This window comes from Carica papaya, chromosome 2 (assembly GCF_054855325.1).
Source record: "Carica papaya isolate Zhongbai chromosome 2, ASM5485532v1, whole genome shotgun sequence".
NCBI lineage: Eukaryota > Viridiplantae > Streptophyta > Magnoliopsida > Brassicales > Caricaceae > Carica > Carica papaya.
The window spans coordinates 27,205,907-27,230,966 of record NC_142310.1 but is presented as its reverse complement, the minus strand read 5'-3'; the positions used below and the strand labels follow the sequence as shown (position 1 = coordinate 27,230,966).

The window sequence follows — 25,060 nt, the reverse complement described above, 5'->3', positions numbered from 1 at the left end:
CTATTATTCATCATTTTTTGTAGAGTCAGGATTTAATAAACTGTTACATCACTTTAAACAGCATCCTGAAAAATGTTCATTCGAAAATGGCAAACCAATAAGAAACTTGATTATTCAATTTCAAACTAGCAAATCTCGGTTAATGATCATGCAATCAACAGGTGTGAGGCAGTTATTTCTTCCACAATTAGCAACATCAACCACCAATTTATATCAGTAGTACTGAGTTCCATTTCTTTTCACTGTTTTCTAGTATTTATCGACCTTTTGTACTACCGTTGTTTAACCAAATGTTGAATCACCTTTAGAAAGACTGCCGAGAAAAGTCCACTTGAAAGTGGTAAAACATGTAACACAACTGGAAGGAAAATAACTTTCCATAGCAAGCGAACCATTATAGGAAGCATAGGAAGTAGAAAACATACCAGGAAAACGTCCACGGCTTCCAGTTCTACCCATAGCATGAATGCTGCCTGAGCCTTCTCCACCGTCTTTGGCCTGCCAGTGAGGCATTTCGCGACGATGGCATCACATACTTCCTTAGCATATCTGCGCATCAATTCCAAAATCATAAGCAAAGAAAAAAACAATTCAAGAAAAATAAGCAAATGCAGATTGAAAAGCAAAATTAGAAGCAGCTTTACCTGCCCGCATCAGCATCGGCAGCTCGTAAGTATGCAATTAATGCATCAAGCGCCTTCTCTTGCACCGGAGCATTCGAATCCGCCACCGCCTTCTTGAACAGCGGACCTAGCCCCATAACAGCCATCAAAAGAAGAGGAAAAATCGAAAACTAGAAAAGCAAATCAACCGAAAACCATTGCACGACAACACATTTTACATGCACGAAGAAATGCAATCAGATCGATGAAGGAAAAAAACGGGAATCAGATCTGAACCGAGGAAATGTCAAATGCAGAAACCCTAAGAATGAAGACTTCAAACGAACACTCACCGAATTCGCGAAGACGATGGTCCTTGGGATCCGTAATGGAGTCGCAAACCGCGGCTAAGTCGATATTTGCCTCGTTCCTCACCTTCCAGTTCTTGTGCAATAGCCGATCTTCCCATGGCAGTTTCTTAGCCTCCTTCAACAATTTCTCTTCTTCAGACATTTCTCACCTACAATCTATAGACTCACCTGGTAACTACAATCTACCGATCTCTTCCACCTTCACGCAGAGTTATAGAGAGAGAGAGCGTCTCTTCCCTTTCAAATTTTCTTTGTTTTCTTTTTCCTGCCGAGTGCCGGCAAGAGAGAGAAGCCAAAATGACAAAACGAGGGTCTAGAGCGCTGCTTACGACATCATTAAAGCAAGAAAGAGAGGGGGAAGGGGTATTTTGAGTTGTACGTTTCAATAGCGTATAAATCCCACGCTTCCTCAACGGGACGTGAAGTCACGGTCCAATGAGACGACGAGATGTGGCGATTTCAAAATTAATTGCCCACGTGAAAGTGGGTATCAACTTGCTACAGGTGGCGCGTGTTTGAATGAAGATGTTTGTCTCCGCCGTTGTGGTTGAGCTGTGTAATCCTACGGGCTCAAGCGGGTCCCGCAAACGAGAGCTGTGCGAGTAGCTGAGGGGTTTTTCAAATTCGGATTAAGAGATAAAATCATTAGAACATTAGAGCCAAAAATTTTAAATTTATTATATAGCGTGTAAAAATATTATTATTGCTAGATGTACCCTGATGATTGTGTGATTATTATTTAAATATAAAATAATTGTGATAACAAAACTTATATGTATAAAATTTTTTAATAAAAAATTATTTCAAAAAATAAATTATGCATGATAAAAATAAAATTATACTTTTAAAAAATTACTAATTGACTATTTTCTTTGAAGCACATAGGTCATATATTGTCAATTACAATAAAATATATCTTTTCATAATTTTAGTAAGTTAAAAATAGTACACTCTTTTAATTTAATTTTTATTAATAATAATAAAACACAAAAAATTATTTGATGTTTAAAAAAAATTATATTTTGCCATTATTTAATAATTTTGCACCCAAATTTGTTTCAATTTTTTACTTATTTCTCTCTTTCATTTAATGTTTAAATTATATAAATAAAAAATAACTGTAATATTGAATATTACAGTACAAATATTATTTTGTGATAAATAAACTAGTCATTGAGTATGTCAATTTTCATTAAAAAAATACTTGCAACAAATTTTTTGTGATTTTATCACATTAAAGTTATATAAATATGATATATAACCAAAAAAAAAGTTACTCATATAAATGACAATATGCAACTAATATTTTGTTAAAAATTCAAAAACTTCTACCAATTTCTGTCAAAATATTATTTGTTTTCAAATATTATTTTCTATGATGGATCTTTGCTCGCAATTACAACAATTAAATCATTATAGAGTTACAATATATGGCATCAAAAATTTACTAATATGGTATAACTTACTACCATTAATATATTAAATACAACATAAAATTTTTAGCATTTAATAATTAAAAAAATATAAAATATATATTATATCAAATTCACATTATAAGTAAAATTATAAGATATGAACACATGCATATCCATTATGAGAATTAAAATAGTTATTTTCAGTATCCATGTCAATTTAAAAGAAATGTGGATTTAGTCTTCCAAATTTTAAACAAAATAATAAACACTATATAATAAATTAAACAAATAAATAAATAAAATATATTACAATGTATACCTTAAATGTAATCTATAAATTTAATATATAAGAAAAGCTGTAAACTTTATTTATATAGTTTCAAACATCAATTTTATGCGTATGTCATTTACTCAATCCCACTTGAGATTTTACTTATAATCTCAAATTTTTCTTGCAAAAGTTAATTAATAAATGTGGGTGGTAGAAAAATTGTGATCAGCAAAATATGTTATATGATCTAACCAAAATTATAATAAATTTTTACAGAATCTAATTATTATATGAAATTAGTTAATTTTAATCGATGATATAAATTTATTTTGATATTGACAATATCAATTTAGTTATATTTTTGAGATAGCAAATAAATCGTAATTGAATAAAGTAAAAAACAAATTATAAAAGATAGTATGAGTATCAACAAGAATATTAACAAAATAAATACTAAATGTAAACTTATTTTTAAATTTATTTATCTTATATATAAATTATATAACTTAAAGATTTAGTATCTTTTTATTAAAAGATTTATTATTTTTGAAAATAATTTTAATTGTTATTTTCCTTAAAATAAGTAACTTTGTTATTTTTTAACAAAAATTATTTTTAAACCAAAATTTATATGTGCGGTGAACTGAAAATAAATTTAATTGTTATTTTCCTTAAAATAAGTAACTTTGCTATTTTTTAACAAAAATTGTTTTTAAACCAAAATTTATATGTGCAGTGAATTTTTAAAGTGTAAATTTATTTAACAAAATATTTATTTATGTATCACCATTTCTTATTAAGAATCATTTTTTTAAACATATAGAAAATTGTTTTAATCAACAAGTGTGTCATAATAATTCATTGAATATAATATTTTTTTAGGCACATAAAGATGACAATTGAAATTTAAGTATGACTAAATATATATGTTTTTAATATCATATAGTTTTAAAATAAAACTATATTTATTAATATTAAAAAATGTGAAATAAAATAATTTCACTAAATTAAGTTAAATATTATACTTATAAAAATAAAAAAATAAAAACTATTTTTTAAGATAAACGTGTCAAAGCTTGTGATCTATAAAATTAAGTCACACAAAAAGTCATGCATTTTTAAGCAAGTATCTACAACATTTCAAAATATCAAATATAGTTTCAAAAAGTTTTAAATGACTCATCTCGACTTTTTTACATACAAATATTTTTATTTAATAGATTTTAGATAATTTTTTAAAATTAAATTTAAAAATAAAGAAAGAAATCTTCTTCCTTCCTCATAAGCTTCAATTAACTATTAAATGTACTATTTAATTATTAATTAACTATTTAATAGATAAAAATATAATATTTTTTTTATACATTTCTAAAACATCTTAATAATATAATATAATACACTTTAAAATTACTTTTTAAACTTTTATTACAAAAATATCTAATTTTCTTTAAAAAACTTATATAATGTATCTTACTATATTTTCTCCAACACACTGGAAGAGTAAATCAATCGTAAGTCATGTTATATTATCCACTATGTCAATATTCCATAGTCAAACTAGAAGTTGACAATTGATATTACCATTTCATTATTACATAGATTACCATAATATTAAATATTAACTTTTTAACGAAGCTAATAAATACAAATTTAAATTATATTATATTTTCATATTAAAAATATAGTTGTCTAATTAAAAACATGTCTCGTTAAATTAAAGTTATCTTGTAAAGATTGTTACAGCTCCCCATATCAAAATTAATTGTCTAATTAAAAAGTTAATACAACTAAAATTGTATAACTTGAAATAACATATTCTGCAATTGTATTAATTAAAAATTTATTTGAAGATAAACTATTTTTTTTTTCTGAAATTAAAACTCTGTAGGTACTAATTATGCTGATTATCTAATTAAAATTAAAATATATACTTAGATCTCACAATACTATTGAAAATTACATAGAAACAAAAATAACTCAATTAAAAAATATACTCATAATTTAAAAAGTATGTTTATGTCATATTAATTATAATTGTGCAACTGCAAATGTTATCATAATTAAAATGATATTATCATTACAATTTAATTAATTAAAAATTTTATAAAAATTAAAAGTATCTAGGATAAATTATACTAATTGTTTAACATACAAAATTAAAATTAAAATTTTATTAACTGAATAAAAAAATATAAGACATTGTTTGAATGATAATATATTAATGTATAATATAATTTTTGATGATTTTACATTATTTGTTTGTATTTTTAGACTCATGATATGATTTGTTCAAATATAAACGTATTATATTTTTATTAATGGTGCAATTAAAATACTTTTAAATAAAAATTATATTAATAATCTAATTAAAAAATTCATTTTAAAAAATAATTAAGTAAAATATGTAACGGTCTGAAACTTAAAATGAAATAAAGACATGAATTGAATGTGAAAGCAGAATAATATAGTTAAAATTTACATTCATTACACAATAATTTAAAATACCCAATAAAATTACGAGAATGTCTATTATAAAATAACAAACAAAAATAAAATAAATAAACGAAAAATAAACAACTGAGCATCATAAGATGACCTTCATTAGCTTTTAAAGGAATTCATGTGGTGAACTATTTACAACCCCCTTGTTGATCGGGATCTGAATTTTGGTCATCATGATTTGAAATAGTTAATGAATGAGTGAGCTACACTAACTCAGTAAGAATATTATACTACTCACTGATACAAAAACTGAAGATTGGTAAAAATCATAAAAACAACAAATTGAACCCTTAATTTAAGTAAATTCATTTATCATAAGTAAAATCATTTATTACATACTTACCGTTACAATATTTTCAAAACTGACCTATAGAGATAATAGCTCAACAATATCATAATATCATATTCAAGTAAGCAATAATAACTATTTTTTTTATTTGTCTACTGGTATCCATGGAGGTCCATTGGGATGTCCCACTACGCGTAAACTATTATTCAACATTGTCGACTAACTGGTCGTCCCATACTCCGCCCGATATGAATGCCAAAAATATTATCCATCAATATCTTGTCCGGTATAAGAGTGAAACGAGTCGTCCTCATACATTGGGATATCCAATAAAATCCATCGATTTTCTGTTTACGTTTAATTTTTAATTTCACAATTTAACTGTAAATCAACGCAAGACAAATAATACATGCATCAAGGAAAAAAACAACTAAATTATTTTACCAATTTTGATACATTTAATTTTCAGTTTCACAATTTAACCGTAAATCAACGCAAGACAAATAATACATATATCAAAGAAAAAATAACTAAAATATTTTACCAATTTCGATATGTTATCATGCATTTAAAGCTGTAAAATCAAACAATCGGTTAAACAGGACAAACAATAATAAATAACCGGTTCTGCCTTCATTAATAACCTGTAATTAATTCTCGAAATTTTTTAAATTACGTAAAATATCGTATTATTAATAATTAAAGTTTAATTCCATAACAGATAATAAGATGAGAGATTCTTATCCGAATTAGTGTTTGAAATACTAACCTTTTAGCTGCGTCTATTGGTATCTATGGGTTTTTTAAATTTTCTTGCGGAGGTTAAAACACGTTTTACGTACATAAAAATATCCAAAAAATTCAAAAATCAGTGTTAAAAATTTTTTTCGGTCAATTTCAAAAATTCGGCATAGCGACACCGCAATGCTCCGACGGTGGCACCGTCGGAGCACACTGTCGTGCTCCGGTGGGTGGCAGCACTGCCGTGCTTTCTGCCCACAGCAGTGGTTTGCCTCAGGCTGACTATTTTCGGTCAGTTTTCGCTAGTTTCGGCCAGTTTTATATCCATCCCTGTAAAAAAATACCTTATAGGGTATCAGTTGGCCGAAAAAAGTTAAAAAAAATAAAAACTTACTGACGGTAAAATTTTTCGGTGTGGTGGCTCCCCCGACTCACATTTGTAGCTGAGTGTTTTTCTTTGGTCAACTTGTTAGATAACATAATGGTGAATATAGTGGTAGAAAAATAACACAAAACGAGAATCGGGAATGAGCTCATCGAATTGATTTTTAGTTTTTCCCGTGGCGCCGCCGCTAGACTTTACCTGCGGTTTCTGGCTTATTACCGTTTCTTTTGCTCCAATTTGGCCATGGGGGTGTTCGAAATTAAATTTCGAGCAGATAGAAATTTTTTCACATTTTTGGCGGTCGGAGGTGGCTTCGACGCAGTAGCGGTCGGCTCCTTTCTCCAGAGGGAGGCTGGCGGTTAGGGTTTAGATTTTGTGTGATGTAAGATATTTATACCCGTCTCCCATAAATCTGGACCGTTCATCGCTTTTGATCTCAACCGTCCGATCGTGTTTAAAGATGAAATGAATCTAGACAATTCATGCGTGTGGGAACGCATCTGGGTCATCCGATCGCGGGCACACAGATTGCCAGTATGGCCTCCCGCGTTGCACCGAGTTAGCGTGCCTTACCACCTTGCGCATTTTGGTTTGTCGCGGTTGCTGATTGGGCGGTTTTACATGACAAATTTTTCTTTAATTACGTTTTGACCCCTAATTTTTAATTTTTCTTTTAAAAATACTCTCCGAACCTAAATTTTTACCATTTATTCTCAAAATTATTTTCAATTTCATTTTACACCTTTTTTTTTTCCTAATTTTACATTAAATAAAACTTCACAAATTTTAAAATTATATTTATATATATATATTTTTAATTTTAAAATTAATTCCGGACTAAATTTTAGGAGTGGGTATTGCATAATAATTAACTGCAAAATTTACGCACAATACAACATAGATAACATATCTAATTAATGTTATTAAAAAATAATTCAACTCGACTTATAGAAAAAAAAAATTTTTAAAAATCTTATTTATAATTTTAAACTGAATGATTTATAATGTAAATACCATATGTATGTATTTGAAAATTTAATTAATAAATTGAGGTTGCTATAAGTGTATTTAGTAACAAATTATTCAATAATATACACCACATATAAATACATAATTTATTTTTTCCTAAATTGAGATGCTACATCATCAAGTGTTTAATGCATGACATATATGTTATATTTACATTTAATCTTAACAGAATAAATTGAGATGTTACCAAATTTTATGCTCATTTTATAAAATAACTATTTTTTTATTTTTAAATTCAAATATATTACATATATTTATTAGAAAAAAGCCTAACAATTGTTTATTTACGGAGTACTAAATAATAAAAAAGTAGTTTTGTAACAAAGTACTAAAGAGTAGTTTAAAATTTTTAATCTATTATTATCATGAATTAATTAATTGTTAAGTTTTGCAATTGGTTTACATAAAAAAATAGAGTAAAAAAATAGGGTTGATAATTGTTAAAAAAAAAAAAAAGAAATGTTAGGGAAATATATAAAAACCAGAAAAAGAAATATCCGAAGCTGAGTTCTTTTTCTTGAGGGTTCATAGCACTCGTGTCTTATTGTTTTTTTTTCCTGTATTAACAAAAAAGAAAAGCCCACACATAGAGAAAGGAAACAGCGCTACTGAGGAGGAGAAGAGGCGAGCATTAGCAACGAAGGTCTGCTTCCATCGCTAGGTTTGCTCTCTTTAACATCTCCGCTTATCTTTAATTTTTCCAAGAGCCATTGCTCGCTTTCTTTAACGTTTCTCTTTCTATCAAATAAAGCCCTAGAATGTTACAAGACGTTAGGTTTCAGATCTTGGTTTTGCTCGATTTTGAATGCAACCAGAGTTTGCTGCTTTGAAAAGGCAGTGATTTTCCGCATGGAGAATGAATTTTATTGCCTAAATTCAAGGATTTTGGTATTTTTAATCTTCGACTGCTTGGTTCGTCTTAAAAAGTTGTTTTCTTGCGCTCCCTAGGTTTTCTTATGAAAATTTTAGTATTTACTTGCTGTTTTGTGGATAAAATTTGAAGAATGATTATAGATAGCTAGATTTTCCGTCGTTTCGACCTTGAAAAATTAGTGCAACTACATATTTGTAAGCCATATCAAAATTCGTCAAGTTGTTTGTTTTATTTTACTTGTTTTTGATCTTTTGCGACTGTGAATTTTGATCAGGGTAATAATATAACCCAGTAATGAAGTAAATAAGGCGTGTTCCTTGTATAGGCGTTGAATCTGGGTTTGCCATATCTTAGTGTTTTGTTTTACAAGATAAATGGCTGGATTGTTGCCCGGAGAATCCTCACATCACGTGGGGTCAGATAGTGGCCTTTCTAGAAATTCTCTAGAGAAGCCAGAGGAGGTTGCGCGCTGGTATTTTACAAGGAGAGAAATAGAAGAAAGTTCGCCTTCCAGGAGGGACGGCATTGACTTGAAGAAGGAAACATATTTTCGCAAGTCATACTGCACCTTTTTGCAGGACTTAGGCATGAGGCTCAAAGTGTAAGTTTATAGCAATCCAACAAATCAACTCCAATTTTACTTCTTGGCTATATGCAAAATTTGGCTAAGCTATTCCTGTTGTTTTTTCTAAAGTTTGCTCTGCTTACAATTTCTTAGTAGGACCTTGTCGCTTAATGCAGTATCCATCTTGGTAGACTAAAAACTTAATTTTACTTTACGTTCTCTGTTGCATCCATTGTCTCTTTGTTTGATTTGAAAGTGAGACAGATAGTTTTGACCTATTATAGACGTTATAATTGCTGCCACCGGGAATATAGGTTGTCTCTTGATTTGTAAAGCTTCTAGAACGTAATGGTGCATATGGCTTCTTTCCATGCCCCCCAGATGATAGGAAAAAAGAATATACGGACTCCATTAAAAGAAAACTGTTCACTACTCTAAAAAGGAGTTTATGTGCTGACACACATATAGTAATTACATTGAGGGAACCTTGACTGAAGGAATGGTATGATCTCAAGCTGGAGCCAGAGGTGCTAGTAGAATATTTTGTGGTCAATCTTGAAATGCTTTTATAAACTGAGTTATAATCCAGTTTCTTTAGAAATAAGTGGTAGAATAGCACCAAGAGAGGTGCAGATAAACTTGTAGGAGTTTTTTCATTTCAAGCAGTTTTATATGAATATATATACACATCTACACTATTTGCGCACTATATTAGAAGCTTCATTTTAGTCTTAAAACGATTGACTGAAATAATTTCCAATGCAGACCCCAGTTAACAATAGCCTCGGCGATAATATTTTGTCACCGGTTTTTCATTCGGCAATCACATGCCAGGAATGATAGAAGGGTGAGTTAATACTCTCAGTTGAAGTGAATGTTACTTTTGTTTTACTGAAACTCGATCTTTGATTTATTGTTCATGAGTTTATCTTGCTTATTGGGAGGAATGCATGTGTAAAGTATGTTATGAGTGTTTAGATGCTATCGAATTCTATGAAGAGTTCTTTGATAGCATATCTTAGAATGATATAATCTTCTTTATAGTCTTTAGTGTGAGAATGTGGCTGGAGTTGAGGAAAAAAGAGAATGAAATTAAAACTCACCAAGGGGGTCCATCCATGTACTAAATATTTACCTCCCTCTCAAGGAGGAAATATCAGTGGATCAACAATAAAAACCTCATTATACATAGTGTGGTGCTTAAACAAAATATGAATGATTCTAAGCCAATGATTCTAGATTGAATTAAAAGGGGAAGAAGAATTTCGTAAGCTTTATTGTTCCTCTTCTTACAAGTGAATGACATGGGGAATGAGGAAGAAGCCTACAATTGCAATATAACTTTTATGTTTGAACTACCTCTACTCCCATCTTGATGTTCTTTGAGATGAAGTTTTAGAGAATTCAAGGTGGGAGTAGGAGTGGTTAAACCGTGAAAATGCTGTTAAGATTCTAGATAGAAAGATCAATTAAGTTATTAAGTAAATAATCAAGGTAATGATTAAATAGAATTGAACCAAGTGGGATATAATTGTGATACTTTTCTCTTTAATTTTTCGATCAACTCTCTTGTAGGTTCTATTTGTGATTTTGCAATTTGTAGATAATGTTTTTGTGGTTGTTTATAAGGTAATATAACCATGAAATGGTACTTCTTTAAATGAATTCAATCAATAAAGAAACTCATCCTTTTTTTGTAAGGAAAAAAGGTCAACCATAGACCTTTTCCTTCAAATAGTGCTGCTTAACATCTCATTTCTTTTTACAAGGGACCATTTACATATTTTGGGTACCACTACAATAATAAATAATTCCTATAAAATTTATATAAGGATGAAATAAGAGAAAGGGCAATAATAAAGGAAGGGAACAAGAATAGAATAGAGGCAATGGGGGAAAAAAATAGAAGAACACAGGGCACAAGTGGTCAAAGAGAATGAAGACTCTCTACTTCAAGTCAATTTGTAACATACCTTAAGAGATGGAACTATTCATTGAGCAATAAAACAAAATGTGAAAGGAAATTAAAACCTAAAACTAAAATTTCCAAAAAATGTAGATATATCTGATTGTTCTGATATGAAAATTACAGCGTAATCTATGATAATCTAGAAATAAATTATTGTATGTCAATGCCAGAAATAATGAACTTTATTCAATTTCATGTCTCGTTATTCTTTCTTGGAGAAAACTTGACCATGAGGTGTATCAATATTCTGGAACTTTTGTCAGGCGCGATCAAGCACTCTTAATTTAATAACATGGATAGAGAAGAAAAAGCATGGCTAGATGTATGCTTGACTAAATAGCTTAAAACCCAGTAGGTCGAGCAAGTCGATAGAGTGAATAACTTGAGGTTTTTAACCATTTTTCCTTGACTAGGATATTGCAACTATTCATCCTCATTGTTTGTAAATTCAAGAAATTGACTGCATGACATGAAATGAGCTATTTGTCTTCTTCCTCTTAGTCGTCTTATCTTCTTTGATACCTTTAGGCTATCGAGCTTGAGTTACTTGACGCTTCTTTTCCTCCAATCTTTTATTCTTGTTATGCAGGTTGAGAATGAAGTTTTCAAGATGTGAACAATTGTGTTATATGACTTAATTTTAGAAATGGGTGTCCCAATTTTCTTTGATAAGAGAAATGGTTGTCTTCATTAGACAACATTTTTCTGTGTTGGTTTTGTGTCCTTACATATAGTATCAGTACTGTTTAATTAGAGTTCCTAAAACTTGAGTTTGCTTAGTTGATTGTTTTTCTTTTTGAATGTAATTCCTAATGAAAATTGATATGCTTTATTTAAGTAAAATGTTCTTTCTATGATTGCATTTTATTCTGTATTGACAAGAGTTTTGGTCATGCTCCCTGTTGTAGTGAGGGCCCTTGGAACCCCTGAAAATGATGACTTAAGTGCTGTAGGTGTAAGTCATAGAAACTGTGAGCGTAAATTTTGAATCACTGGCTTAGATATGATGGTTTTCATGATTCTTACGTAACTAGAAAGAGGAGTGCACAAAGAAGAAAATAATAGTGCTGAATTATGGTGACTGTTGATCTGTACTTTTTCCTAATTTTTTTCTTCCAATTTCCAGACAATTGCAACTGTTTGTATGTTCCTTGCTGGGAAGGTTGAAGAGACTCCTCGGCCACTGAAGGATGTAATTATCGTATCTTACGAGATAGTACATAAGAAAGATCCTGTTGCAGCTCAAAGGATCAAACAGAAGGTATTCTTTATATAACGGTCATTTACCAGTGTTTTTTTTGGGTATATTATCAAAGTTCATGGCAAGTTTCTGTGTATCTTTCTCTCTCTCTATCTAGACATATCTCTGTTATTCCTATGAGCATAAAAACTCTCACATGGCTTTAATCCCTGTTAGGCTCTTAAGTGAGGATTGATGCATGAATACTATTATTACTAATACCTCGAGAGTGAGAGGCTAGCCACATATCAAAAGCCTTTCCAGTTTGTTGGTCTTGATACCTGTTGGATGATGATGCTAAAGTAGTTAAGACTGCAGCAATTTATTTGTATCTGTTGGTTATTACTGCAAGACCTTTTTTTTCTTTGTGTCCCTTGAAATTGATTAAGTTATGCTTTTTCTTGATTTTCTCTAACCAAGAACTTTATTGTTGGTAAGTTATACCATTACCTTCCTTGACTCCTTTATGTTTTGAACTATTGCTTTTATAAATTCTTTAGTTTGTAGCAGAGCAGGGTGTCACACAGAGGAGTTGAACCCGAGTCTCCCTTGTGGGGAGGCCTGAAGGTGACCACAAGGTGAAGACAGTTGGTCTTTGCTAATGTCTCGTGTTGTTAATTGATCTCATGTATTCTGCAGGAAGTATATGAGCAACAGAAAGAGCTTATCTTACTTGGGGAGAGGGTTGTACTGGCCACTTTGGGTTTTGATCTCAATGTTCATCATCCGTATAAACCCCTTGTTGAAGCAATAAAGAAGTTCAATGTTGCAAAGAATGCTCTTGCTCAAGTTGCCTGGAATTTTGTTAATGATGGGTATGTGTAGATGCTGTTTTCTTCAATCTTTTATAGTTCTCTCTTCCTTTCGTCGCCTTCTTCACAGCTGGAGAGTGGGTTGCAGGCTGAGGACGTCGCTCTGCCTGCAATTTAAGCCCCATCACATTGCCGCAGGTGCAATTTTCCTGGCAGCCAAATTTCTCAAAGTGAAGCTTCCATCAGATGGTGAGAAGGTGTGGTGGCAAGAATTTGATGTTACTCCTCGCCAGTTGGAGGGTTAGTGCTGCTTTCTTGATTGCAGTGAGATTTTTGGTTTTTAGCAGGTCTATCTCACAGTTCTGTCCAACCAGATGCTTGTTGCTATTCTTTTTGAAAATTAATGATGTCACTTTGGGAAAAGATGGTGGGTAACCTGTGAAGACTGTTAGGGTATTACATCCATCCAATTAGGCTTGGGAATTTCCTTAACTCTTTTGCATGGTAGCTAAATAATCTGAATTCTAGTGTACCATGATGCTTATTGGTATTATCTGTAAAAAGTCATTGATGTCACTTTGGGAAAAGCTGGTGAAGCCTGTGAAATTTTACATTTGTGTAGTTAGGCTAGAAATTCCCTGAAGTCTTGGCAGGGAATGGTAAGTAATGTACCCTGGTGCTTCTATTATTTGCTTGACTGTCCTTTTCTTCTTTACTCACTACATGTTTTTGGACATTGGTTTTAATCATTGTGGCTATATCCTACAGAGGTTAGCAATCAAATGCTGGAACTATATGAGCAAAACCGACAGCCCCAATCTCAGGGAAGTGAAGTGGAAGGAGCTGCTAGTGATGGAGCTCATCGTGCCACTATGAGAAGTACTGCTGCAAGTGAAGAACAGGCTTCAAGGCAAATATCTTCACGCGCTGCACCTGAACATTCATGTGTTGACAATCATGTGGGTTCATCAGGAGCCATCCAAATTCAAAACAACGATAATGGGAGTGGGGAGACAGGTAGTGTGGTTACTGACCACAAAATGGAGATAGACACTAAAGATAATCAGCATCCTGAACAGGTGGCCCATAAGGAGAATATTAGAGAAGGTTACAATAAATCTAAGCATGGATTGGAGCGAACTGGGGGAGAAGACCAAGAAGGGACTGTAGGAAGAAATGAAACTACAGAAGCAATAGAGTGGAGGGATGATGGTGCACCTCGTAAATCTAGCAGCAGCATTGTTGGTCGAAATGTGGATATTCGGGATGGCCCAGTTGGTCAGTCCCCGAAGGAAGCGATAAAAATGATTGACAAAGATAAGGTAAAGGCTGCACTTGAGAAAAGGAGGAAGTCTCGCGGGGAAATGACCAGGAAGAAAGATTTGATGGATGAAGATGATCTTATTGAAAGAGAGTTGGAAGATGGAGTTGAATTGGCTGTCGAGGATGAGAAAATCAAGCGAGAAAGGAGGCAGAGCTGGTCAAAGAGTTACAACCCAGACCATGGTAAGGAACATGGAGAAATCATTGATGGAAACCATGTGGGCATGAAGGGGCATCCATCAAGGGGACATGAAGTTGAAAATGCTGAGGAAGGGGAAATGCTAGATGATTCTTCTCCAAGGTTAAACAGTCGAAAGAGGAAAGCTAGTCCTCTGGATAGGCAATCAGAGGGAAGAAAACGACATGATTATGGTTCAAATTACAATCATGATGCAGTCGAAGATGGACACAAGATGGCTCGGAGTAGTTACAGTGATAGAGAGCACAGAAGGCATGCACAAGAGAATCATTAGCGAGATAGCACTGTATTGTATTTTCTAATTTGTCAGTCTGAAGTTTTTTGGATGGTGATAACTGGCAAATGGCGTATGATTTTACTGGACTGAGGGGCTTGGCTTTACATATAGTCAGTATGATCTCTGGAGTTGGACAAACATGCTAAAGTGTAAGTAAATCAGTTATATTATGGAGTTGTCTTTCACCATAAAAGAATAGTAAGATATGAGGATAGTCGTGTTTCAGCAAGGTGAGGGCTGTGCTGTTTAAAGTCCAACTAATTATTATCTTTTGCATCAATCTTTTTGCCCTGCGCCTGGCCTGGACTCCTTGTTTTCTATGTGCTCACTCTATATTATATTTGGAACCGTATATAAACAAGGGGTATTCTTTTTAGTACCCATTTCAGTTCTGCTAGGAGTTCATTTTGAAATTGATTTCTACCTATTTATATTAGATTTTGTTTTCTTTTTTCTTTTTATTTACTTCTTCTAGTACATTACATAGAGGATGGGTATAGAGTAAATGAAATTAATAATATTTGAAATGTATAGCTTTAGTTGTATTACAAATATTTTATGTCAATTTTAATTATTTTAAAAGGATCTTTATTATCTTATGTTTAGAATAAGTTTACATATGTTTAAATATGTTTAACAAATAAACGCAGTTTTTGCATAATCACAGTTCTGGATTTTCAAATACAAAAGATGAAAGGAAGCTTTTATATGCTGAAAAAGTTCAGTGCCAACCAGCATCAGCATTTCAGCTGACTCATATATATATATGTATATGTATTTTGTTCTGCTACCTACATTTCAGCCAACTCATAATATATTTTCTGCTAGGAGCAAATGTGGTTTCCCCAATCTAGGGTCAAGCCCTCATTCTCTTCAGGGTGTGACCACTGAGCTGTTGCTTGGCAAATCAGACAAATATAATTATGTATAGTCAAAAATATTTATACACACACACACGACTGTGTCAGCAATGAAGAAAACAAGAGCCAATTCAGATAATATAGGAAATAATCAGTAATAAAAAAATAATAGTATTTTTAAACTAATGTTTGCAATTTGTAAAATAGAAACGATCCTATCATTTAAATAGAAATTCACTTGTAATTCTTGAAAAATAAAAATAAAAATAATTATTAGTAGACATTTTGTTGGGTCTATAGTAAATATTTTTATTGCGCATAAATAATTATTATTTAATAGGAAAACTTACTTGTAACTAATAAAAAATAAAATATTTTAGTTGGGTCTGTTAATGTAATCTTAATGTCTATAAAATTATTATTTAATTTGACAATTTACTTGTAATCTTGTAAAAATAAAATAAAAATAATTATTATAAACATTTTAATTGAATATATGTTACATGAATGTGGTCAGATTCTAGGAACAATCCAAGCTCCTTTAGGATTGGTTGTTTTATAGCATTAACCTATTTTTATGCACACATCTTGAGTATGCCACAAAAGCTATTAGAACATACTACTTTTAGATTCAACTAAAACATGTTCTTTTAGATTTGGAAACATGTACTTAAATATGTGGGATTTCTGAGATAAAAGTCTAAGGCATAGTGGGATGAGGCTGTTGTCGAAGGTCATGCTAGTTACAAAGTAAGAGGTCATGTAAAAGCAAAAGATAAAGGAAATGGAGCAAAGTTGAATTTAGGCTGAATTCATTAAGGAGGGATTATATTCTTGGGAAACACTTGGCTGATTAGGAAGGAATATCATACTATCATTGGAAGATGAAAACAACAGAGCTAACATTTATATTCAGGTGGTAAACTTGATTTTGATAGAGAAGATTGAGTGGAGGCAGAAATCAAGTACCTTATGCCAATTTAGATGTTGCATTGATATTCGAAAGTAAATTCCACGAAATTTTTATTAACTCTTTTGGTTTTTATCGCACTATAATAAAACTTTACTAAAATTTTTCATTTCGAACTAAGTTCTCAGACCGACTCATCCATATTGTAGTTTATTAAATACATTTTATGTATGCAAAAGAGTTACAATGTGTGACAATTACTTTTCTCTTGTGATCTCTTTTTTGTTGATATTTATCAATAGCTTATGAATTTTTAGGATAAAATAGGTTTTTACTAGTTTGGTAAAAGAGCAAATATGAATTTGGAGAGACATCCATAAAGATCAATATTATTATAAAAATTTATACAATTTTCTTGTATGTTATTTGATCATACAAAAGAACTTTTAAGGGCATTTAACATAGTTAAAGATTTTTCTTAGACATTATAATTTTTTATTAAAAGCAATTTGTTTTCACACTTACAAGAAATTAGGGAATTCGTCATTTAATATTTTTATATATTTAAAAAAATGTATATTACCAAGTGATAAAAAAAAAATAAAACTTCTAACAAAATTATAAAAATAAAATAAAATGTATCAAAATTTATAAATATGATACATGTGTAACAAGTACTATTGATAATTAGATAATCTGATAAAAATATTATCTATTTACCTGTAGAAATCAAGTATCTTAATGGAACTAACTATATGATCAAATAGCCCCAGAATCAATTATCTAATTATTTATTTTGGTACTAAAAAATAAAGAAAAATTATTACTTGGTTATGAAGAAGGTTGAAAGCTTGCTGTAAGAGTATTAACTTGTGATATGTTTGTTGTAGCTGTGGAAAGTTGAATTATAGCAATGAGCTTCTGATATTGTTCTTTGATGAAAGAAAAAGATAGGTAATATGAAATATTACACTAAGAGTTGAATTGCATATAAGATTCAACTCATGTAAAATTATTCTCCGTTGAATGAGTATTTGTTTGCTTGATACTAGACATATTCCTTGACTTTGATTTATATCTGGCGGATAACCATGTTTCTTATAACATTTATCCACTGTTTGACCAACAAATCCAAATGTGTAAAAGTCGACCTTTTATTATTAGCTTATGCATTATTCTTATATATTAACTCCAAAATCATAATACAGGTCACTCTGTTGTTGAACAAAAATCTTATTTGAATATAGTATATTCCACTCATATTAAATAGAGATTCATGCATTAAGATTCTGCTCATGTTGTAAGACTAATGCAAAGACCTTATTCAAAGAAGGCAGAGGCTTAATAAACATAATTTAATACTTCAATATGCTAAATGACTTATTCAGTCTGTAATAAATTAGATTATTTTATTTATTTTCTGATATTTTTTATTTGTATTAGCTATATTATATGTACAACTCGATTCACAATTATATATAGGAACATGTCTCAAATTTGAGAATTTGTCTTATGAAATCTTCGTCTGAGTGAAATATTCAGTAACAAAATATACTTATTTAGAAAACAAATTTCATATTAAAGGTCAGAAACATGTACTATATCACTTTGTGCGAATTGATAATCCAGATCTTTCTATAAATTCTTTGCGTAATCTATACAGATTACGCTCTATGCTATGAAAGACGATAATAATTTATTATCTAAAAAAACGACTAAAATATTATATCGTTCACATGCACTATAAAAAGGATTATCTCTACTTAGAACAAGAAGAGATCCATCGACGAACTTCAACTTACTAATAGAAATTAAAGCTAGTTGCATCAAACAAAACTAAAAATGAAAGTTATTACCTGAGAATACAATTGAAATATGCTGGACTGAAAGATTCTCACTCGAATGTAAATTAAAAAGATTGGAAATAACTTCTTCAAACTTCGACAAATCTAAACTCATAAATGTATATATGATTGTTTGTCCAATAAAATCCAATGAACAATGGTACATAACACATAATTTATAGTTTCGTCGTACATTCACCATCACCGATTGATCAAAGAAATCACAAATGCTCTTATATCATATCAGATTTTTTAATAAATCTGAAATATTTAATAAAAATCTTGTATAAAATTATAAAGATTATGTGAAGTCGGTGAAAGGAAAAAAAAAGGTGTTCGAAAAGTTAAAAGTGAGTATAATGCGGTGTTTACATTTTTAGCCATTATTTACAAATAATTATATGAGACTCTAATATAATATTGTAATTTACTTTTTTAAATAATTTATACACATCAATTATTATAACATAATCTAAATTATAGAAATACAACCCCATTTTAATAAACGAAATTTAATTTAAAAGGCACAAAATGGCTGGCTTTCTATTTTCAGTAGGTTATAGCTTTCAACGAAGCCACGCGTAAAAATGAAAAGTGGAGTTCATGGAGAGCACACGAAATCTCTTATCCGCTGTAAGAGAGATAACAAGAGAAAATCTGTCTCCCCAGCCAAACAGACCTTTAAACCAATTAAATTCGTCCACGTCATCACTCTTACTCCTTCGCCCTTATCCTCCTTCCCCACCACCAATCTCTTCTTCTCAGAATCTAAAACCCCTCCCTCCTCTCTTCCTTCCTCTCCCCAAATCCTTCTGAAACAATTCATCAGAAATCAACAATGTCTCTCACAATTCCTTCAAATCTCTCTAAACCCATTTTGAAACCCAGGTTAAACTCCCCAACCAAACAACTTAGACCCTCCATTGTTTGCTCCTCCTCTGGAACAACCCAAGAGAAAACATCCTCTACATCGCCGCTTCAGGCTTTCTCAGCTGCTCTCGCACTCTCCTCCATCCTCCTCTCCGCTCCTCTTCCCGCCGTCGCCGACATCTCCGGACTCACCCCATGCAAGGAGTCAAAACAGTTCGCCAAGCGCGAGAAGCAGCAGCTCAAGAAACTCGAGTCGTCGCTAAAGCTATACGCACCCGACAGTGCTCCGGCTTTGGCAATTAACGCGACGATCGAGAAGACGAAGAGGAGGTTCGATAATTATGGAAAGCAAGGTTTGCTGTGCGGATCTGATGGATTACCGCACCTGATTGTGAACGGAGACCAGAGACACTGGGGCGAGTTCATAACTCCTGGTATTTTGTTCCTGTACATTGCGGGTTGGATCGGGTGGGTGGGTCGGAGCTACCTGATTGCGATTAGCGATGACAAGAAGCCAGCGATGAAGGAGATCATCATTGATGTGCCTTTGGCTTCGAGGTTGCTCTTCAGGGGATTTAGCTGGCCTGTTGCGGCATACAGAGAGTTCGTCAATGGCGATCTTGTTGTCAAGGATGTTTAAACTCTGAAAAATGGGGTTTGTTCTGTTTTTCTCTGGAATCTCTTTTCAATTTCCGTATCTGTTTTTCTCTTGAATATCCAATAATTGATTTTGAATTTTGATTCATTAGTCAACAGTTTTCTACTTGAAGAAAATAAATAGTCAAATTCATCTAGAATATAGTTTTTAAATAGAAAGAGAGAGAGAGAGAGAGAGAGAGAGAAAAAAAAAAAAGAAATGATGTAGTTTTTTGTTGTCAAATTTTAGTAAAAATCCTTTGCAAATTGCAGATCCAACTAGAAAATTTTGACCCTATTATGAATCTATTTCAAAAAAACTCCAATTCAACATGAACACTTAGTGTTGGTATAATTTGGGTTGATTAATTTGTGGAGAATAATTTTGGTTTTGCAGTGGAAGGAAGGATTTGGGTGAGGAAGAAGCGAGAAGAGATGGAAGTAGTTGAAGAGGGGGATTTGTTGTATGTTAAATATGTAAAAGTGTATATTTTGTTTCAGACACTAATTTAATTAAGATAAGTTGAAAAGAATAACTGTTTTATGTCTGATTTTTTAGAAATAATTATGAGTTAAAACTTCTAAAGCAAAAAACCAACATTTATATTAAATAAACCCTTTAAAATAGCATCATGGTATAGATACAGAAGAACGAGTTGATGTTGGATTAAGCGACGGAGAGCTTAACGAAAGTGTAGTGGAAAATTTTCACAAGAGAAAAAGAAATTGGATTTAATTAAATAATTTTTCTGTTCTAAACTAATAGAATCCAATCTAACAATTATTATTATGATTCTAAGTTTTAATTCAGTAATTTTGGTGCTGATGCTACGATTTGTAGCGGGCAACACAAACAGAATTGTAAGAAAAAGTATTTCGTCATTTTTAAATTAAGCCACTAAAAGTGATGTTAATGAAAAACTCATTACTTTTTATTTTATAAAAAGGTTTGAAATCTTATGGACCATAGCCCAACAAAATGCTGCCTCTTGGGCCATCCTAGGCCCAATGAGCGACGCAATCCGTGCATTCGTCGTGAAAGGTCGGATACAATGACTTTTCAAGCCTTGATTGATGGAAATCTTGTTGATCATATTGATATGTATAAAAATGTCAAGTATGCTTAAAATAAACATATGATTCGTTGTTGTGATCTTAGGTGATATTTAGACCATGTTGATGTAGAAAATGAAATGTGCATGTGATATGCCTTTGGATTGAATTTTAGTGGGTAGAGAGATTCATTGGCATCAATTTCTCAAGAATGTAGTCGAGAATATCCAACTCATTGGAAGAAACCCAATTGCAGTGTGAATGAGATGAGGCCTGAAACATGTCATGCCAATGAATTCACAACTCTAATATAAAAGGAAGGAAGTGGCCGAAAGAGTTAAGACTTATCATTATATCAAAATCTAAAATTAAATAATATTTTAATCCCATTTTCTGTAAGAAAACTAAAGAAATTATGCTTTTTTTTTTTTAAAAAAAAAAGGAGAAGAAATAAAAATTATTCTCAAAATAAAAAATTCTTTATATAAAAGTTGAAAATTATATTTTAAATTTAGAATGTATTACTTTAATTTCATGTGAAATTTATGTAATGTTAATTTTTAAAGTATTTTATTATTATTATTTAAAATTAATTGTCAGTCATGTATAATCATAATTTGGAGTGTACAGAATTGAATCCAATCGAAAAAATGATTCAAAACCAAACCAATTAGAGAAAATGAATTCGGTTCAATGAGGACGAAAACTAGTTCGGTTTCAATTTAGATTATAGTTATATATAATGTATACATTAATATAATACCTAAAAGCTAAATCTCTAATTCTTAATTTCAGTCCGGTCACCCTCTTTTTTCTCAACACACATTTTCCTCCTTCAGTCCTCATCAGTACGGAACACCCACCCTCTTGGTCATCGCATCTTAGTCGACAATGCAAAAACTCTCGTGTCTTCTCCCTCTCGGCTCTTTCAATCTCCACACTCCTCACCAACATGGACGCATAACTACACGAGGCACCTTCACAGTCTCACTTCCTTTTGGCTCTGAGACTCTTACCTCTTAATCGAACCAAAATCCAAAAGCTCTCTTTGGATCTCTCTCTACCATTTGAACCAGAACCTCTCGTCTCACAGCTTTAGATCTCAAACATTTTCATCGGCGTGGAAATGGAAGGTCCGTGAATATTTTTTTTTTTCGCATTCTTAATATTTTCTCTTACGATCAGGTTATTAACTGTTAGAAATTCATAGGTTAACATATAATCTACATATAAACATTAATTAACTAAGTTTTCAAGATCAATACGCATAGTAACACATACAATCACGTTAACATTGTATGAAAATTTATACGGCGTAAATACCTCTTGTAAAAATCTAAATTTTTGAAGAAAAATTAACAAAAAATCTCTTCTTCTTCTTCTTTTTCACAGAAGCAGAAGTTTTGAAAGAGAGAGAAAGAGAGTCTTTTTTGTGTCTGTTGTGTCTTTTTTTTTTGTTTTTCTGTATTTTTTTTTTTACCGAACACTAAGTGGGTAACTTCTTATTTTCTTCCCTTTTTTTTTTTTTATAAAAATGTGGTAACTAATTACAATCTTTTGATTTTGAACTTTAAGTGGTAAAATCTCTATGGGAGCAAGCCTAAGAAGAAGTTTCCCTCTTTTAATCCTTTCAGCCTCTGTAACAGTTGGCCTCTTCTCATGATTTGGGTGCTAGCAAGAAAGTCCCACCACAAGCATCCTCTGCATCTCCACTGCATTAAACGTCCCTTTCAACTTTGGATCAACTGCCTCAGTCAGTTTCCATTTCTCCCAGTAGCTACGCCCAGGAAATGGCTTTGTTGCTTTCCTGCCTCGCCCTTGGCTGGATTTCATCTTTAAGCTGGATGCCTTTAGCTGGTTCCGATTTTTGGATTCAATGGCTAACTCCTCTTCTCTTCCGGACAGGTTTACCCGTCACGACACACTTTTTAGCTTCAAGTGGCGCGCCACCTATCGATAAAGGGTTTCACGTCCAAACCATTATAGGTGACCCACCCGATTAAATTCAATATTAACTGAGAATGTTGTTTGGTTTGTGAATACGAACATTAATTTTTGTATCAATTTTGCTCTTGGCTTGACACTATGTTTCGTAAATGATATGATCTGGTCATTGATTGAGAGTGTTTTTTTGTTTGTGAATATTAATATTAATGTTCCTATCAACTTTACTCTTTGTTTGACATTCCTTTTTGTGAATGTTATAATCTGGTTTATAACTCTTTCCATATACAACAATATTATCTAAAGATTAACATTTGTTTTGGGTCGCTGTTATAGTTCATGTAGTCATATAGGAACTCTAATGATAGATCACGAATGTCAACATACATATTTAATTATAATGTATATATAGCACCCAAACTTGCGATTTAGGTTTGGGATAATTAAAATTATATTAATAATAAATTTAAAATTTTTAATTTTTAATTTTTTTCTAAAAGTTTTAAAAAATATATATTTTTTTGTATATTTGAAAATAATTTTTAAAAATCATGCCTAAATTTAAAATAAAAAATGGTTTATATTAAAAAAAAATTAAAAAATTAGGACAAAAATAAAAAAAGTATAAAAGTAGCCACATAGGACTGCCACGTCAGCAGCGCGGCCAGTTTCGTGCGCTGCATGGCAGGTACGCGAATATGCTTCCACGCAGGAAACCACCCGGGCTATCCACGTGCCAATTGATCCAAAAATCCAAATTTACTCCTGCGTACATGAACGACCCAGATTCGTTTCCCTTTTACGTGCGATTGAACGGTCCTGATGCATTTGATCATGCAGTCCTAATTTATTTTCCAAATAAGATGGATCTAACGGTGGAGATTAGGTCACGCATCCTCGAACGGATGGCCCGGATTGAAGGAATGAGGAACATTTAAACTCATCTTCCACCGAAGCCCTAACCTTAGCTGCAACCATCTCGCTGAAGAAGAAGAAAAAGAGCGGCTAGAAGAGAAGCCGACCATCATCACTGCCGCATCGGAACCCTCGTTGACGCCAAAAGGTGAGTTTTTTATATTCTCTTTTGATTCGTATTTCAATTCTAAGCCACCTTAAACCCTTATCGGCACCGAAAAACCAAAGAAGAAGCCAGAGACAGATGGCAGAGCTCGGTCGAGCCGTCGTATCCACAACCCAAAATCCTTCTGATGAGCTCGAATCCCCTTTTCGTTCCCTTCTATTTTCCGACCATTGAATTCCTCACTTATTTCTAGTGTAGTACAATCGAAGAAAAATTCCGACCTCTAGAGAGGAACGACATGAGTCGCCACATCGAAAGCCCTACCCGCTAGTAAGTCTCGACTTGTTTTCCCTTTTTCTGCCAATAGATGCTACATAACCTCAAATTTTACAAGTTTTCGCACAGGACTGGCCGAAACCGGCTAGATTGAGAAGAGGTACCGCCGTAGGCGGCGGAGCCGCCGAGTCGAAATCTTAAACCGGCCTTGGGAAAATTTAAAATCATTTTGGCTGTTTTTCGAGTATTTTAGGATATTTGACGCGTGTTTTTAGTTTTTGTAAAAAAATTTAAGAAATTCAGGAACCGAAAACTGTCATGAAGTGCAGTAAAAAAAACAGTATTTTGAACACTGACTCGGGATAAGAATCTCTCATCCTTTTTCTCATTACGGTTAATTAAAATCCAATAAATAATAAACAGTAAAAATTTTAAAATACTAGCAATCCCTGATTAATTAATATAGGTTATTGTAGAGCCGGTAAGTGGTCAGTGTATGATTGTACTAGTTTATCTGTACTACTTTTTATACTGTTTTGTTTGCCTACCGCTACTACATGCACTTTGATTCATTTTATCCTATTAGTCAACAAGTTGAATGAATGTCTTGATTGTGTCTTCTTTAATTACCGAGTATTAAATTATATTGACTATTTAATTATCGTCCTATTATCTTATAATTATGAAATAAAATTGTTATACATAATTGGTGGCTAAATGATGATGTGGACATGTATGTGTTTAGTTAATATTATTAAACTAAAAGGCTTACTGGGTGTCATAAAAAAAGATGTATGGACTCGACATATAGGGCAAACTCTACCGTGAATGTTATCCTCAAT

At 32.0% G+C, this 25,060-nt stretch overlaps 3 protein-coding genes across 9 annotated transcripts in view; 2 read left to right on the top strand and 1 right to left on the bottom strand.

Annotated features, from left to right (window-relative positions):
• Positions 1-1,298, bottom strand: part of MOR1 (ARM repeat superfamily protein) — a 42,692-nt gene extending 41,394 nt beyond the window's left edge. Inside the window, exons 1-3 of one of the 3 annotated variants that reach the window (XM_088213797.1) lie at positions 956-1,298; positions 645-750; positions 426-549 (exon numbers count right to left, since the gene is read on the bottom strand). In XM_088213797.1, the coding sequence (XP_088069923.1) occupies positions 426-549; positions 645-750; positions 956-1,115 (390 nt within the window). In that variant the 5' untranslated portion in view covers positions 1,116-1,298. The remainder of the gene's footprint in view (positions 1-425; positions 550-644; positions 751-955) is intronic. The other 2 variants (XM_088213796.1, XM_088213795.1) reach the window with 2 other exon arrangements.
• A 6,811-nt stretch (positions 1,299-8,109) lies between these two features.
• LOC110815762 (Cyclin family protein) lies at positions 8,110-15,196 on the top strand. Of its 5 annotated transcripts, none has more exons than XM_088213790.1 (7): positions 8,110-8,266; positions 8,754-9,080; positions 9,810-9,891; positions 12,140-12,274; positions 12,893-13,068; positions 13,154-13,305; positions 13,774-15,196. In XM_088213790.1, exons 2-7 carry the CDS (start codon positions 8,854-8,856, stop codon positions 14,799-14,801), a joined length of 1,800 nt encoding a protein of 599 aa, XP_088069916.1. In that variant the 5' UTR covers positions 8,110-8,266; positions 8,754-8,853; the 3' UTR covers positions 14,802-15,196. The 5 variants fall into 5 exon arrangements, with proteins under 5 accessions (XP_088069916.1, XP_088069917.1, XP_088069920.1 ...); XM_088213791.1 differs by having other exon boundaries at positions 8,113-8,248; XM_088213794.1 differs by having other exon boundaries at positions 8,118-8,266; positions 8,850-9,080.
• Positions 15,197-19,170: 3,974 nt separating this feature from the next.
• On the top strand, positions 19,171-20,460 carry PSAF (photosystem I subunit F). The gene is made up of 2 exons (XM_022043710.2): positions 19,171-19,943; positions 20,322-20,460. Exon 1 carries the CDS (start codon positions 19,257-19,259, stop codon positions 19,926-19,928), a length of 672 nt encoding a protein of 223 aa, XP_021899402.1. The 5' UTR covers positions 19,171-19,256; the 3' UTR covers positions 19,929-19,943; positions 20,322-20,460.
• The last annotated feature ends 4,600 nt before the right edge of the window (positions 20,461-25,060 follow it).

Coding starts and splice junctions, on each gene's coding strand:
- LOC110815762 (XM_088213790.1), top strand. CDS start 8,854: ATGGCTGGATTGTTGCCCGGAGAATCCTCACATCACGTGGGGTCAGAT. Junction 9,081..9,809: donor TTAGGCATGAGGCTCAAAGT/GTAAGTTTATAG, acceptor TTTCCAATGCAG/ACCCCAGTTAACAATAGCCT. Junction 13,069..13,153: donor TGGAATTTTGTTAATGATGG/GTATGTGTAGAT, acceptor AGTGGGTTGCAG/GCTGAGGACGTCGCTCTGCC.
- PSAF (XM_022043710.2), top strand. CDS start 19,257: ATGTCTCTCACAATTCCTTCAAATCTCTCTAAACCCATTTTGAAACCC.